This window comes from Argentina anserina, chromosome 7 (genome assembly GCF_933775445.1).
Source record: "Argentina anserina chromosome 7, drPotAnse1.1, whole genome shotgun sequence".
In the NCBI taxonomy this organism is placed as follows: domain Eukaryota; kingdom Viridiplantae; phylum Streptophyta; class Magnoliopsida; order Rosales; family Rosaceae; genus Argentina; species Argentina anserina.
Genome location: NC_065878.1, coordinates 11891618 through 11908678, shown reverse-complemented (window position 1 = coordinate 11908678; position 17061 = coordinate 11891618). Strand labels below are relative to the sequence as shown.

Sequence of the window (17061 nt, the reverse complement as noted above, 5' to 3'; positions counted from 1 at the left end):
GGGGGGGGGGTATATGCACTCTGCCTAATGGTCACCTCCGATTGTCGCAATGGAAACCTGACTTTGTCCCTGGGGATGTCCTTCCACAAACACATACCCAACTTTGGGTCACGATGTATGGTTTGAGCCTAGATTACTGGCATCCTCGAAATCTCATGGATATTGCGCATGGAGTGGGTACGGTCTTGCAATTGGACAAGGATACCAAGGAGCGTGAGTTCGGTTATTATGCTCGTATGCTATAGATGTTGATCTTGCAAACAAACTGCCATCTTCGCTCATGGTCGAGCGTGAGGCACATTGTTTTCCTATTGAGATTGTTTATGAGAATATATGCACTCACTGTGGTATGGCTGGACATATGGCCGATCATTGTAAACAATTACAAGGTGATCCAAAGCCTCGTCATTCTGAGAAGCCGATTTCGAAACCAAAGGTCTGACAAGAATACAGAGTAAAAGAGAAGGTTTCAAATGATCAAAGTATAGAGACTCAACCATCAGTTAGTCCAACTGAAATTAATGGTACAGTTCCATCACGTACAAAAATATGTACAGTGATAGCACAAGTTGATCAAGGGATAAATTTTTAGTCTAGAGACACTGATGAAGGAAGAACTATTGAAGACAATGGGAGAGACATTGTTGAAGGGAGAACTATTAAAGATGATAGAGCTTTGGTTCCAAGGCCATGTACTCCTAGGAGAGACATTGATGAAGGGAAAACTATTAAAGATGATAGAGCTTTGGTTCCAAGGCCATGTACTTTTACTAGTAGTGAAAATCAGTTTGTCATGCTAGCTAAGGAGGCTATTGTTGGGGCTACTAATGAATTAATTGAGCAATTGGCAGACCAAATGTTCTAGGGGCCAAATGCTCAGACCCTTGATGTAGAGAACTCAATGGTGGTTACTAATGAGGCTTTAGATGATGTTGAAGGCTCATTCCCCACCCCCTCAACGAGGACAGAAGACAATGCAACTGTGGTTCGGGAGCCGGAGGAATGTATGACTGTTGTTCTTTCTAGATCCCAGCAAAAGAAGCAAAAAACAATGCGTGAGAATTTACTACAAGAGCAAGCTTTGGACTGTTACCCTGCCCATAGCAGGGTTCCCACCTCATGCCTCAACCTATGAAGATCATTTTTTGGAATGCTCGGGGTATGGGCAACGCCCCCACTCGTCGAGTCTTTAGTATAATGGTTCTCAAATACAAAATCTGTTATTATTGGTATTTCTAAACCTTTTATTAATTTAAGTTCACTTAAATCTTCATTTTGACATTCTTTAAAGATGTTTCCATCAGTTGTGAATGACAGGGGGGACCAACCTCTAACTATCTGGCTCTTATGTGATCAAGCTATTCAACCTACTGTGCTACTAGCTACAGACCAACAACTCACAATTTCTTGCACTTTGGACAATGTTAATTGTATTTTGACTTGGGTTTATGCAAGAATTACGGTAACAGAGCGTCGCCGGCTTTGGAATGATCTGCTTCATGTTAAAAATGCATTTGTTCAGGGACCCTGGATAGTGTTGGGCAACTTTAATTGTGTCCTGGGTGCTCATGAAAAACAAGGTGGAGTTCTTCCCAATGTCGTTTCATGTTCAGACTTTCAGGACATGTCAACTAATTGTGAGTTGGTTCATCTTCCTACTAAAAGATTGTCTTATACCTGGACGAATAGAAGGGGTGTTGGTGCAAGTGTTGAAATGAGGCTTGATCGGTGTCTTAGTAATTTTTCTTAGATGGATGTTTGGCGCAATTTAGAGTGCACTACTCTTCCTCATTTTTTCTCAGATCATTGTCCTCTTTTAGTGTCCTTATCAAAGCTTATACCTAACCAAAGATCACCATTTCAGTTCCATCGCATGTGGCTAGATCATCCAAGTTTTCTTTCTTTGGTGAAGGAGGTTTGGTAGGGTTCTCATATTTATGGTAATCCAATGTTTGTTTTGGCTTCTAAGCTGCGGACTCTTAAACAACGGATTCGGGTTTGGAATAAAGCTGAGTTTGGAGATGTAAACATAATGGTGGAGAAGTCATTTGATGATTTGCATATAATTCAGCGGGAAATTGCTAGCTTGGGTCCTTCTGATTACTTGCTTTCCAGAGAGAGTGTTGCCAGTGCTCAAGTTCATGAGGCTCTTTTGCTTCAATAGAATTTTTTATGTGATAAATCAAAGATAAAATGGCTTACTGAAGGTGACCGAAACTCTTTTTTCTTCCATGCAATGGTTAAGGTCTGACATCTTAAACAGTCAGTTGTTGGTGCAGAGGTAGTCCAAGCTGTTCAGAGTTTTTTTAATACTGGATACATTCTCCCCCACTTCAATTCCAATTTAATGATCTTGATTCCTAAAGTCCCTGGAGCAGACACTGTAATGCAGTTGCGTCCTATTGCTATGGCGAATTTTATTTTCAAGCTTATCACAAAGATTTTAGCTGACCGTTTGGGAAGTATTGCTACTCGGATTATTTCACCCAACAAAGTGCTTTTCTTAAAGTCCGCACTATTACATACCCCATTATATTGACTTTAGAATGCATTAACCTCCTGGATCGTAAGGGTGGTGACATTGCAATTAAGTTTGATGTGCAAAAGGCATTTCACACGCTTGATTGTGGTTTCCTACTTCGGGTTTTGCAGACTTTTAGTTTTTCAGATCCTTTTTGTGACTGGATTAAATCAATTTTGGGGTCTGCACACTTATCAATTTTTGTTAATGGTAAGATGGAAGAATTTGTTCCGTATTCTCGTAGTGTTCGTCAAGGAGATCCTTTGTCACCTATTCTCTTTTGTCTTGCGGAAGAGGTTTTAAGTAGATGTCTCACTAAGCTGGCTGAGGATAGACTTATTGATTTACTGTCTGCTCCTCTTGGTATTACTCCACCATCGCATGTTCTATTTGCAGATAACATTATGGTTTTTATGCGGGGTACCAAGAGATATTTGAAGAATCTAATGAAGTTTATGGAGGAATATGACTTGAATTCAGGGCAAAGAGTAAATAAGTCTAAATCTCTTGTGTTCAATGGGAAATATGCTCATCGTAGACGCTTTGTTATCCGGAAAATTGTGGGTGTCAAGCAGGGGTCTTTTCCATTCACATACCTTGGGGTTCCGATTTTCCTGGGACGTCCCAAGATGGTGTATTTTCAGGCCATTGAAGATTGAGTGAGATGCAAGTTGTCCTCTTGGAAAAGTTCTCTTTTGTCGCAAGCGGGTAGGCTAACTTATTCAATCAGTGATTCAAGGCATTTTGGTTTATAGTTTTCAGATTTATGAGTGACCGGCTAGTTTACTTCATGACCTTCAAGGCATTTTGGTTTATAGCTTGAAAATAGGCATGCTTCTTGTTACTTGGAGGCACTGATGTAAACCCAAAGAGGAAGGAGATTTGAGGTTACGTGATCTATTTGAGGCAAATCGTGCTCTTCTAATAAAGAGATGTTGAGAGATGCTCTCTTCTTCCTCTCCAGCTTTTACTTTGCTTAGAGCTCGTTTTTTAAAAGATGATTTCCAACCTATAAAGTCTTACAATAGATTTTCAGTTTGGTTGGGTCTCAAAAAAGTTTGGCCAAAAATGTTTTTAAATTCTTTGCATTGGAGTGTTGGTGATGGTAAGAGGATATCTTTTTGGCAAGATAATTGGTTGGGTGAGCCTCTTGTTACTAGTGTTGGAGTAAGTGGCTCTATTCCACTTCATGCTAAGGTGAATGATGTTATTGTTGATTCTCATTGGGTTCTCCCAATATATTATATTTCTTCATTCCCTCAAGTAGCAGAAAAAAATTTAGCGCATTGCTTTGCCTAATACAGACACACATCTGACTCTCTTTTATGGTCACACTCCTCCTCAAGAATTCTGACAGTAAAAGAAGCTTTTGTTTTCTTCTCAAATCATGGTGAGCATAAAGATTGGGGTAAAGTGATCTGGAGTAAAGCAATTCAACCCCACAAAACTCTTGTTGTTTGGAAGGCTCTTCATGGGCGTTTACTAACTAATGATGTTTTACAACGGGGAGGATTTTCACTTCCAACTCGTTGCTCTTTTTGTGGAAGTCATGCGGAATCGGGTACACATCTTCTTTTGCATTGTTATAAAATTGTGGCTTTATGGAAATTGGTTTGTCTTATATTTTCTCATTCATTCTCTTGGGGTACCCTTGATGAAGTGTTTGATGGTGTTGGTGTTTCAGCTTTCCCGAAACCTAAACGTCGACTTTGGTTTCTAGTCTCCTATAATCTAATTTGGTTTATTTGGATCACAAGGAATGTTGGGCGTTTTGAATGGAAGATTTTTAATGTGTTGAAAGCCCAACGTCATCTTTTGAAATTGTTCAAAGAGTCTGCTCTGTATTTTTTCCATCCTTACAAGAAGCATCATGATATGTCTATTTTCTCTATTCTTGGTATCTCACAACTGTCTGTCCATACTACCAGTTTCATCCCGTCTTTTAATTAAGGGTTTCTTGAATGAGAGTTGCTATTTGCTAGGGGTTTTTTTTATCTCTGGTTTTATATCTGTGGATGTACACATGCCGGATTGAGTTTTTTCTTATTCTCTATGTTGGAGTGTATCAGACATAGGAGGTTAGGTTTGTTTGTCTTCCTCATTTGTTAAATAAACAAATAAATAAATAAATAAAATAAAAAAGGTGCTGGTTTGGCCATAAAAAAAAAACTTTGGGTGCCGGACAAGAGTAGTTAGGCCAATGTTCATCGATCGATACTTAGCTAGCCCCTTCTTCAATATAATAGGATTAGGTAATAACTTCGAATTCTAGGTACAAATGTACGATATGTTATGGATATGTTTGAATTGTATATTTGAAGTGTCTTCGAATTCAGCTAAGATTCATGAAGAATTGAGGATTTCTTCATTATGGATATGTTTTCACAAGTTCATAGTTAACGTAACAAATTGATTGGCGATGACAGGGAACTCCCATAGGATGTTTTTTTTCGCTCTCGTGTTGCAGATGAAATGAATATAGATTGAATTGATATATTACACTTGATTTGTTCTACATATATAATCAACTTAGATTACTATTACTCCCTCAAATCACGGAGGAAAACACGCCCGTGATTTACTCCTCTAATCACGCTAATACTCTCTCTCAAGTTGGCACATACACATCAATTATGCCTAACTTGCTAAGTGAGTCATAAAAAGCCTTCTTAGACACTCATTTTGTGAGCATATCGGGAAGTTTTTCTTCTGTATGAATAAAAGGAAAACTGATGATCTTCGCATCTAGCTTCTCTTTTATAAAGTGACAATCAACCTTCACATGTTTTGTACAATCATGTTGCACATGATTATGTGAAATATCAATAGCTGCCTTGTTGTCACAGTATAGCTGCATAGCAGACTCAGGCTTAATGCCCAAATCTTGTAGTAAATTTCTCAGCCATAACAATTCGCACACTCCCGAGCCATACCTCTGTATTTTGCCTCAGCACTAGATCGAGCTACCACCTTTTATTTCTTACTCTTCCATGCAACAAGATTACCCCAAACAAAGGTAAAATACCATGATGTGGATCTCCGATCTGTAATATTACCAGCCCAGTCTGCATCTGTGAAACCACAAACCGCAAAGATATTATTGTGATTAGAGAACATTATTCCTCTCTCTGGAGCTAACTTTAAGTACCTTAAAATCCTTACAACAGCATCCATGTGGTCCACACTGGGATATGCATGAACTGACTCACTACACTTACTGCATACGCAACATCTGGTCTGGTATGTGATAAATAAATCAGGCGTCCAACTAGCCTTTGTAACGAGGTTTGTCAGCAGGCAGTTGATCTGAATACTATGCTAACCGATGGTTCTGCTCAATAGGAGTATCAATGGGAGTGCAATCCAACATACCTGTCTCTGTTAGTAGATCAAGGATGTACTTCATCTGACACAAATAGATACCATCACTTCTTCGGGCTACCTCAATGCCCAAGAAGTACTTGAGTGTACCTAGGTCCTTCATCTCAAACTCTGTGGCTAGCTATTTCTGTAATCTATCCACCTCAACCGTATCATTCCCAGTGACTACCATATCATCAACATATATAATTAGAGTTGCTACCTTCCTTTGTTGATGTCTGAGAAATAATGTGTGGTCTGAATTACTCTGTTTGTAGCTAATTTTCCTCATGAATTGTGAGAATCTTCCAAACCAAGCACGAGTGACTGTTTAAAACTATACAAAGACTTTCTCAATATGCATACAAAGTTACTTGGAGAAGCGACCATATATCCAAGTGGAAGATCCATGTACACTTCCTCTGTAAGTTCTTCATGAAGGAATGCATTCTTAAAATCAAACTGTCTGAGTGCCCAGTTTAAGCTAGCAGCAAAATAGAACAATACCCGAATAGTGTTTATCTTTGCAACATGTGTAAATGTCTCATCATAGTCTATGCCATATGTTTGAGTAAACCCTTTTGCTACTAGACGTGCTTTATACCAGCTAACTTACCCATCTGGATTATGCTTCACTGTAAACACCCAACGACATCCCATAGTCTTCTTGCCATGAGGTGGCGATACAAGCTCCCAGTATTGTTCTTTTGTAATGCTTCCATCTCTTCCTCTATTGTTTTCCTCCATTTTGGATCTCTCAATGCATCCTGCACTTTTTTAGGTACTAATACAGTAGATATTTGATTCATAAATGATTCATATGACTTAGACAACCTTTTGCTAGACATGAAATTTGCCACAAGATACTTAGCTTTAGCCTGAAGGGTAGGTTCATACATTTTTGTGGGCTGACCCCGAGTAGACCTATTTGGCAAGACATATTGTCTATTATTAGCCTCACTAGTATTAGCCATAATAGGAGGACTAACCTCAGATGAGTGATCTTCCGTACCATGGGAGCATTGGTCAGGTGTAGAAACAGTAGTACGGGAGACATGAGGGGCAGTTGTGTTGTCATTTTCTGGTACCTGAATCTCTGGAGTGACTCCACCACCGGAATCATCCGGTGGTACATGTGTGGCTGACACATTGGTAATCTCAATTGAACCTGTCACTATATCAACTGGCTTACATGTCTCCCCCTCTCCATGATACAGCTATTCAAAATATGAATTCTCCCCCTGAAGAGCAGTAGCAGAAGAGGCAAAATAGCTCATCTCCTCAAAGAAAGTAACATCCATAGTGACATAGTACTTCTTGGTAGGTGGATGATAGCATCGGTACCCTTTCTGATGACCTCTATACCTAATAAACACACATTTAACTGCCCGGGTATCCAATTTAGACCGCTGATGTTTGGGAAGATAGACAAAAGTAATACAACCGAAAACACGGGCAGAAAGATTATGAAAAGAGGGTAATGGGACATGAGATACAAACACCTCATAGGGAACTTTTCCCTGAAGGACACGAGAGGGAAGACGATTATTGAGGTGGGCGGAAGTGATGACAGCATCACCCCAAAGGTACTTAGGCATATGGGCACTAAAAAGAATACACCGAGCCATATCAAATAAATGACGATTTTTCCTTTCAGAAACTCCAATATGCTCAGGTATGTAAGGACACGTTGTTTGATGAACAATTTCGTGCGTGTTAAAGAACTCCTGAAAGACATGATTCACATACTCCCCCCCCCCATTATCAGAACGAAGAACTCTAATTATGGTATTATATTGGGTTTGAACAGTGGTATAGAAGGTTTGAAAAGCCGGAAAAACCTCATCTTTAGTTTTGAGGAGAACAATCCACGAAAGACGGGGGCAATCATCAATAAATGACACATAATACCGCACCCCTGACACAGTAGACTCTTTGGAGGGTCCCCAAACATCAGAATGAATTAATTCAAAAGGAAGAAGACTTTTATTAGAATTACTAGGAGAATAGGTAAATCAATGACTTTTGCCCAAAACACATATCTGACAACGTAAAAGTGACTCATCCATATTAATAAACAAAGTAGGCATAGATTTTTTCATAACACTAAAAGATGGATGCCCTAAGCGACAATGCCATAACCAAACTTCACTTAGCTTGTCAGAAGTGGAGATGAAAGCGGTTTGAGACTGTGCCCGTGGTTTCTCCCCCGCATATGTCTGATCCAGATGAAACAACCGGCCCATCAGATACCACCGACCAATTAACTCCCCGGTGAGAAGATCCTGAAATATCACATACATAGGAAAAAATATCACAGAACACTTAGCATCAGTGTTCAATTGGGGAACATAGATCAAATGATGAGATAAAACAGGTACATAAAACACATTGTGAAGCTCTATTATGGGAGTAATACGAACTGACCCTTTCCCTAATACGGGGAAGGCCTCACCATTAGCATTAGTAACATAGGCTACTGGTGGAGGAGACAATACGGTAAAATAAGATTTGTCGTAAGTCATATGATCAGACACACCAGAATCAATAATCCATGTATCAAAACCAACAAAGTTAGAAATATTTAAAGCCATACCAATTTTACCACGACCAGCTATGGATACGGTAGGTATTGCTCCTCATGCTGTGTGATGATTATGTCCAACCACACCGTAGACATATGGTTCATGGATGAATTGAATCGCTGCTTTCGCCTTAGGACGATAACTAGGCCTCTTAGGCGGAAGGTGTGGATACAGCTTCTAACAGGTCGCATGAGAATGGTTAGTATCACGACAATAAGAGCAAGGAGGGCGTGGCTGATTCCCGAAGCCTGGTGGTGATCCTTGTTGATAAAGAGGAGCTGAAGTGGCCTGCTGGAGGGGTGGTGCTGGAGATCTAGCACGAACAGTAAGGCTGTAAACTTCAACTTGTGTCTGATGAAGACTCTCATGTTGAGATTCATCCTTATGGATATATGTGAAAGCTATAATTAGGTTAGGGGGTTCGGTGTTTCTGAGCAATTCCCCTTTCGCACAGTTATGCTTTGCATCAAGTCTTTCAGAAAGTGGTGAACTCGCTCAAGCTCCTTCTCGTGTTGGTACCAAACAATATCCGCCTGATTCTTGATCATGCAAGGACGTTTCATATCAATCTCAGCCCAGATACTTTTTAGTTTGGTAAAATATTGCGCTACCGGTTGTCCATCCTATTGCATTGCCAAAGCTGTGCACATTAACTCATGAACCTGTATGAAATCAGAGTCATTAGTATATAAGCTTTCCAGTGTCTGCCATATTGCCTGCGCAGTGTCACATGCCTCCACCAAATCAACTATCTCATCATTCATAGCTTTCCACAAGACTGACATCACAAGACCATCATCGTCGTCCCACTAGGAGCCGTAGTTACTCCGATTACATACCCCATCTTGTGCATTCCTCAAAGATGAGCTGTCATAAGTCTCTTCCATTTACGAAAATTAGTCCCATTAAGTTTGGTTCCTCCAAAGGAACCACTGTTAGAACTCTTGACAGATACTTCAAATTTCGGAACATCACTGATCTGAGAACTCTCAGCTTCATCTCCAGAACCCATTAAAAAACAAATTTAAAAATCAGGAAATATACAATGGAAACCCCAAAAAGCTGGTTTGAACCTGTCTTGGGTGCACGTGCATTGTCGGTGAATGTGTACTGACAACCAAGACTAGCAAATCTGGGCTGGAGTGGGTCGGATTGAATTTGGTTCGGGTCGGGTCAAATGTGCAGTTTTGGAGATGCTCGACGTCGGAGAAAAAACTCGACGTCGTAGCGTGGGAGCGTGATACCGGTTGGCGGTGACTTGATGCGGCTGAGGGAAGAACGTGGAGCAGTCCACAATAGGGTATCGGCGCTCGTTGGAGATGGAGGAGTTCATCAGAACGAGGAGAAGTTTGCCGGAACGTGGTATGTCGCAGAGATAGAGGAGTTCACCGGAGAGAAGCTCGTCGTGGAGGTGCTACACCGTCGAGAAGACCTCGCAGAAGACGTGGGTTTCGGTATTCACAGCCGGTATGTCGCGGTTCCTTCGAGCTGGCGGTAACAGCAAGGCCGTCGGCTCCGAGCTGGCGGTTTTTGGCGGTGACTCGAGGTCGTCGGCAGGGCTTGCACCAAAAGCTGGACGTTAGAGGAGGAAGCAAAGCGGTAGAGAGCGGCGCCGGGGTTGGAGTACGACGTCGTCGACCACCCTTACGCGCAGGGTGTATACAACAAGAAGGCACCGTCGAGGTACGTGCGAAGTGACCAGCAGATGTCCGGTGGGTTGGCACGTGCGAGCTCGACGGAAGTGAGGGCGGCTGACAGGAAAGAAAGGAGCAGCAAGAGCTCCAAAGAAAAACGTCTGCCGGAAAAAAAAAGAAACCCAGAAAAAACAGAGTCTTTTTTGCTTGCTCTGATACCAAGATGAAATGAATATAGATTGAATTGATATATTACACTTGATTTGTTCTACATATATAATCAACTTAGATTACTATTACTCTCTCAAATCATGGAGGAAATCACGCTCGTGATTTCCTCCTCTAATCACACTAACAGTTGCATCTGATAAAACCATAGGGTCTGGCGGATCTTGAAGCTTCATTGTGTCTGTGTACTGCAATAAGGCCAATGTGCTGGGGATCGTCAAGCTCAAAGTGTCTGTTGCTGTTAGCTTGTTAATGCTTGTGGGGGTAAGGTGCCGAAAGGCTTTGTATGTGCCTGATTAGGAGCAATATCTATTCCTAGCTAGTTTATAAGTCGCACGATTGATGTACATTGCTTCTTGTACTTAATTTGTGGTTCAAATGATCAAATAAACCAATTGAAATCAGCTTATGTTGTTTTGGTAGACCAAGATCCCCAGCCACAAGCTATACGTACTATAGATAGTCCACTACTCCAGCCTAGAGTTACATATATATTTTTTTTTACAATTTTGTTCGTTTGTTTGTCTGTTTGTTTCTTTGTATGTTTCTTTGTTCATACTAAAAAAATATTGGAGGCAAAATACTTCATTTCCTTGATGGAATCGACTTCTCTGCTTAGATTGAATTTGTTTCGAAACCTCATAACCACTAGATACATTCCCCGCGCCTAGCCGCGGGGTTTTAACACTGATCGCTCGGAATAATGCCGGTCTTTTAATTGAGGTCATTGACAATGTCAGTTGATTTGGGAGTCTAGCGCACTTGTTTAGATTAGCTAGAAGATTCACCATCCTTTGAAAGGCTATATACATCCAATTTAAAGATTTATCAGAACCATCTTCCTTGCACAATTGCACTCAAATTTGTTCTCTTAGAATTTCATAACAAATCTATGTTAAAAAGTTAATACAAAGCAACGATACTATAAATATGAAAAATCAAAATTACAACAATTAAAATTCATAACTCGATCGATGCTTGACATACGCAAAAATGGTTTTTGGAAAACTTTTTCACGATCTCATTCATAAGAAAACTTGACGAACAAAAAATGTTGGATCATCTCGACACATTCAAAATGAGCTTCCATTTGAAATACACATTCAAATTTACCCATTCATTCATTCAACTGATCTAAGAGCTTTCAGTCACACTATAAGTTGAACCATCATCAGGCTGATTTCAAGGGGTTTTAAAAAGCCAAAATTTGGACTCTATCGAATTCACTCTACCACATCTAAGTTAAGTTGTTCACCAAGTGAACAAATTTCAAATCAGATGGCCTGAGCAAATGTCATTATATTCGCTATAATGGAATCGATTTAGTTTAGATTCGCTCAAACCCACCCTTACATTCACTAGCTTACCCTTAGAACACACTGTAGTTGACAATTTGTGGTGTTTTTTTTTTTTTTTTTGCTTATCCCAGCCGTGTATCTTGCCAACTTTATTTAGAGCAAGGTTCCACCGCTCCCGTTCTTCAACAGTAGTACCCGAGCACGTCCCATTTTCCAAGTTGTTCAGTATCTATGAAGGTAGTGAGTGACTTCCGCTGTAGAGCATTGTAGAGATAGCCAACAAAGGTCTTCCAAGTGTCTCCCCCTCTAAAACTCAGAAAGACATGATATTTGCCACGAATCCTAGAAGAAGAAGATTCAGCAGCAGCCATTTATTGATGAGCACAAGATCGAAGTTGGTCAAAGTGGGATGATGAGTAGCCTGATGCTAGTTTTGAATCACTGGAGTTCTGATATCTAATATGAGAAGAAACTCTTCTTCAAATATGCACTTTCTCGTTTCTGTTATCCCCTTAAACAATCAAACAATCACAAAAATTTTGTCAAGCACAACTGAACTCTATTAACAAAGCTGTACTACCAACCAATCCTCCTTGAAAATGAAATTCACTCAACATGAAGGAACATGATCAACAAAAGTCTATAGCACAAAGAATGAACCCCGATTTTGATTTACCAAACTTCAATAACGATAACAATGGAAAATGAAAAATCATAGCCACATGGATAAAAAATCAGAGACAGCAGGGAGCAATCGATGGGACCAATTTTAGGAAGAAAAGATATAGCGAACGTGTTCCCGAATGACAACGGATTGAAGAGAACCACAACGCCCGGGAAATCTTGAAGAGTTGAAGGTGAACGATTTGCCGGTGGGGCGGATTGGATGGCGATTTTGTAAAGGGACCAAAAGATTCCATAGGTCAACTTGTGGAGGGCGAATGAAAAAAAAGACTGACCTGAGCTGATATTTACAACATGCTAAGGCTGACAGTATTGTGAAAAAATATTAACAGGGGTAAACTTGTCTTTGTGTAACCGGCTCGGCTCGAGCTGGTACTGTTCTTTAGCCTATGAACAGTACATTGGGAAATAGTATATAGGAAATTGGATTGAACATGATGCAAGCAACTTGTAACCATTATCATGCTTACTCAGTTCAATAGTTACATAGATCCAAGCAAAATTAAGTACAAAAAATTCAAGCGGAAAAGCCGGAGCCTTTCTCAGCTTGCATGCCATTGCCATTGTACATACAATTAGGAGTGGGAGTTGGTACCGAAAAAATGGTACCGAAACCGACCGTCTCGTACCGAATACCGACGGGTAGGGACGAATCGGTAAAACGTCTTCGTTCCATACCGAACTTAATACCGAAATTTTATAAACAGTACGGTACGGTATATGTATAATTCGTATCGAATGTATAAAATATATTAAATATATTCATTTTCAATATTATTTTTAGTTTTTTAGGTCTATATTATATTTTTAAAGACTTAGAATGTTAATTTACATTAGCTAATAGTTATAATAAGATAGAAATACATGTAAAAGTGTACAATTTTACCGAACCGATCCCATCCGGAATCGATATGTACGGGTTCAGTTCGGCATTAAGTTTCAAATTTACGATCCCGAACTGAAACTGAATAAATTATCGATATCGGTATCGGTATCGGTATCGGCCGAATCCCGAACCAAACCGTACCGGTCCCAGCCCTACATACAATAATTTTCCAAATTCTTCTGAGTTGAAGAAGTTGTTATATACGTACATTGAATATTTTGAAATAATTATGAGCAATGTGTGCTTCCTCTAAGAGAAAATGCACTCAATTTTAGGTGGGTTGAACTAATTTTCAACCCAGGCCGGGTTGATATATTGATGTGTCTTAAAATGTTACTCGCAAGCGCACGAATCTATTGTAGCACATAGATGCAAGAGTGAGATCGAACCCATAGGGAATGTATGATATTAGGAAAAAGCTAATCAAATCTAAATTAATTTAACACTAACCTAGTTGAATAAAATTTAGTTATGAAGTAACTAAAATAAAGAGATAAGGATTACATTGATGACGAAGTAACTAAGGTATAAGATTCCATCACAATAATCAATAAGTCTCGATATATTATCTACTAATTCCCAATTAGGAGTAGCAATCTAGAAATCAATCTACTACTTTCTCAAGATTTATCAATGAAGCACACATGAATAAATTCTAATGTAGACTCTTCTTTGCTTCTTAATTATGAACACCAAAGCATCATCACTTCTACACAAACTTATTGAAACTACAAAAGATCAAAGTGTTTGCTAAGCATCAGATGTGAAACAAGCTCATTTGAATGACAAAAGATCAAAGGATTTCATATTAATATGATACGAAACTAAGCATGGATTAATAAAAGTGACTTCCGAACTGCAAAAAATGCATGACATTAAAGGTGAAAGGAACAAAGATTTTTTTAATGCATATTGAAGCAAGAATCATAGGAATGGAATATGTGATTATGAGAATCAATAGATAATTGAAAAAAAAAAACTTATTTCATAATATGGTTTCCTCCTTAACTAAGGTTAAGGAAATTTAGCAATACATAATACAAACTAAAAACATGCTCAGAACTATAAAATGCAACATAGGAAAATAGCTAAGGAAATAGCTAGAAGAACAAAGAGCAACAATGTGTCTCTCAAATTCTCCTCACTCTCCTCCTTCCTTATTCTCTTGAAACAACATCTATTTATAGGGAAAAAAAGATCTTCACTCTAGCTCTATCTCCATGTGAATATGACTTTCCCTCTTTCAAAATTCTCAAGCTTGATGGCAATATGTCTTCACTATAGCTCCATCTCCATATGAATATGACTTTCCATCTTTCAAAATTCTCAAACTTGATGTCAAAATGTCTTCACTTATAAATGCTTTCATACTTCACTCATTTTTTCATCATATTCCATATGCCATCTCTCTCTCATTTTCCATGTGGAAAAGATGAATACCAAAAACACAATCTTTGAAAGAGTGAAAAGTTAATTCATTCTTTCAAACAAGCTTGCTTCTAGCCACATTATTTCATGGGAAATTGTTTCATGCATCATTCATGCTCTAGCTAGCTTCTATTTTTATGTACGTACCTATGAATCAAACAAGCAAAAGTAAATTCAACAATTGATGGCTAAGGTAATATTTTTAATACAACACACTTAATGCAATGAGAATAAATTTCATCAATTGTAGGCTACACATGTTATGAGAACAAGAAGAATGTGGTGAACTTATTTGCTTATTAAAAGGGAAAAACACTCATGTTAAATCAAGAACTCAATTTACCATATGAAAATAGATAAATTGTTTCAATATTTTTAACATCTTATTAATGTAAGACAAACACTTATAATGACACGATATCAAACCAAATGACTCAAACTAATAAAAATAAGTCACTAACAAATATAAATAATAGAGAATAATATGATATGTAATGTGCTCATTGTATACTATTCATCTAAATCTTGGTTTGACAATACAGCAATAATACCAATATGAAGACCAATTAATTATTGTTAACCTCTAAAAAATATTGTTAGTAAATTACTAAAACCAATATGGTTCATCAAATCATGTGTAAGTGGCCCCCGCGTGTCAATATCCAGGCTAATAGATGGATTGAGGATTAACCCATAGATTGATCGGGTTAAATAAACTCCACGTAGGAGCCACGTCTAAACCAACCTAATTTATACTGGTGGTTGGATGTTTTGATCCAACTCTCAATCCAACCCACCCCATATTAGAGCATTGCAGCATTTGTTCTAACATATACTCATATATAAATATGCATAACAGCAACGTGTGCTACTAATAAGCAACATCGCTTGTCATTGATAAATACATCGCAAATCAAAAGAAATGGATAGCCCTCAAATAGTTCTCTTGCGATACAAAACTCTGATAAAAATCCGTCTTTTATTCACACAAACATATGGAATCGACCCAAACTTGAGTCAAACTTGAGGGAGACATTTAAAAGAAAGCGGCAACTAAAATCAACATAGGTACAAATTAAGAGAGACGTCCTCCACATAATGAACTGCAGGAAATGATCAATAGGATGAAATTAAATGAGCCACACAAACAATCTAGGCGCATTGGAAACCAGACGGGACGCCCTTCCCACAGTAATTAAGAAGCAAGCTCAAAGAAACTGGCACGTTCAGATTGATCCCGATAATATTGGCCTTAATAGCAGTGCAGAGGCACACAGCAGCTTCAAGATCAACAAGACCCTCAATGAGGCTGCAGCATGGGGTCTTTGGTGGAGTGCCAACGACAAGGTGCACCAAGTCATTCAACAAATTGGCACACACTCCTAGCTTAAGGGTGTCCTTGGGACAAGTCGCCGCCGTTGGGGTTGGGGTTTTCGGTGGTGGCGGGCAAGGGACATGATGAGTTGCACTGATTGTTGTGAAAAATACTAGGTTGAGGGATAGGAAAAAAGCCATAGTTGCCACTGCCTTAGAAGAAGAAGCCATTTTAGCTTGGGACTGAAGTAATCAAAATCTTCAAGCAGTAGAGTAACTGATCGATAACTTTTAAAGGTGTGAGTATAATGACCAGAGTTAGGGTATTTATAGGGTTTTTGATTCAGTTTGGAATCTGAAACTTCCATAGAGACTCATGCATGCATGTGAACCAACAGTGCAGTGTTTTGGAGGTACTGTATAACTTGCTGGCATGCAGTGGCGGATCTAGGATTGGATCACTGGGGATGTTTGAACTTAACTATAAAAAGATAGTGGAGATTTTCAACGGAACCATAGAATTTTACTAATTGAAATCAAAATAGACGGGATATTTCATTGAAAGCATGAAGCAAATTTTTCGAACACTTTAGTTTTGACTCGAATTTATTATTTTAGTCTAATATACACCTATAACCATTAAAAAAGAATACTCATATATATCAGATAAAACGGCGTACATAATCAAAATCTAACACAAATACACATTTGAATAAATAAGCAACGTACTAGCGAGTAATTAACCTAACTAGCATTCTAGAAGAAGAGATACTTGACTGAAGACACGCTATTGAGAAAAAACAATAAAGTTTAAAAGAGAAACAAATGAGTAGCGTTAGTTAGTTAGTTAAAGATGTTTGACTTAGGAGAATCCCAAAATCAAAATATTTAAAACCTAGCTTTTGTTTCCTTGTCTTGAGCTTGGGGATGCTTGAGTTACTCCAAAAATAGGCTATATCCGCCCCTGCTGGCATGACGGTGCAGCTTGAAGAAGACTAGCATTGTGTATATATATTAGGGTTTCTAAACAACCAAAACAAAAGGACAACTGCAGTTGGTCTAAAATATCATTCACATGAGGCTTATATCTCTTAAACTTGTCCTCTCTTGGCCAAGATGTTTC

The 17061-nt window shown here is 38.9% G+C and overlaps 1 protein-coding gene across 1 annotated transcript; it reads right to left on the bottom strand.

The window, feature by feature from the left end:
- Positions 1–15731: 15731 nt before the first annotated feature.
- On the bottom strand, positions 15732–16209 carry LOC126803370 (14 kDa proline-rich protein DC2.15). Its single transcript, XM_050531178.1, has one exon. It carries the CDS (start codon positions 16167–16169, stop codon positions 15777–15779), a length of 393 nt encoding a protein of 130 aa, XP_050387135.1. The 5' UTR covers positions 16170–16209; the 3' UTR covers positions 15732–15776.
- Between the last annotated feature and the right edge of the window lie 852 nt (positions 16210–17061).

Excerpts from the sequence above, each read along its gene's own strand:
- LOC126803370 (XM_050531178.1), bottom strand. The coding sequence starts at position 16,169 with ATGGCTTCTTCTTCTAAGGCAGTGGCAACTATGGCTTTTTTCCTATCC.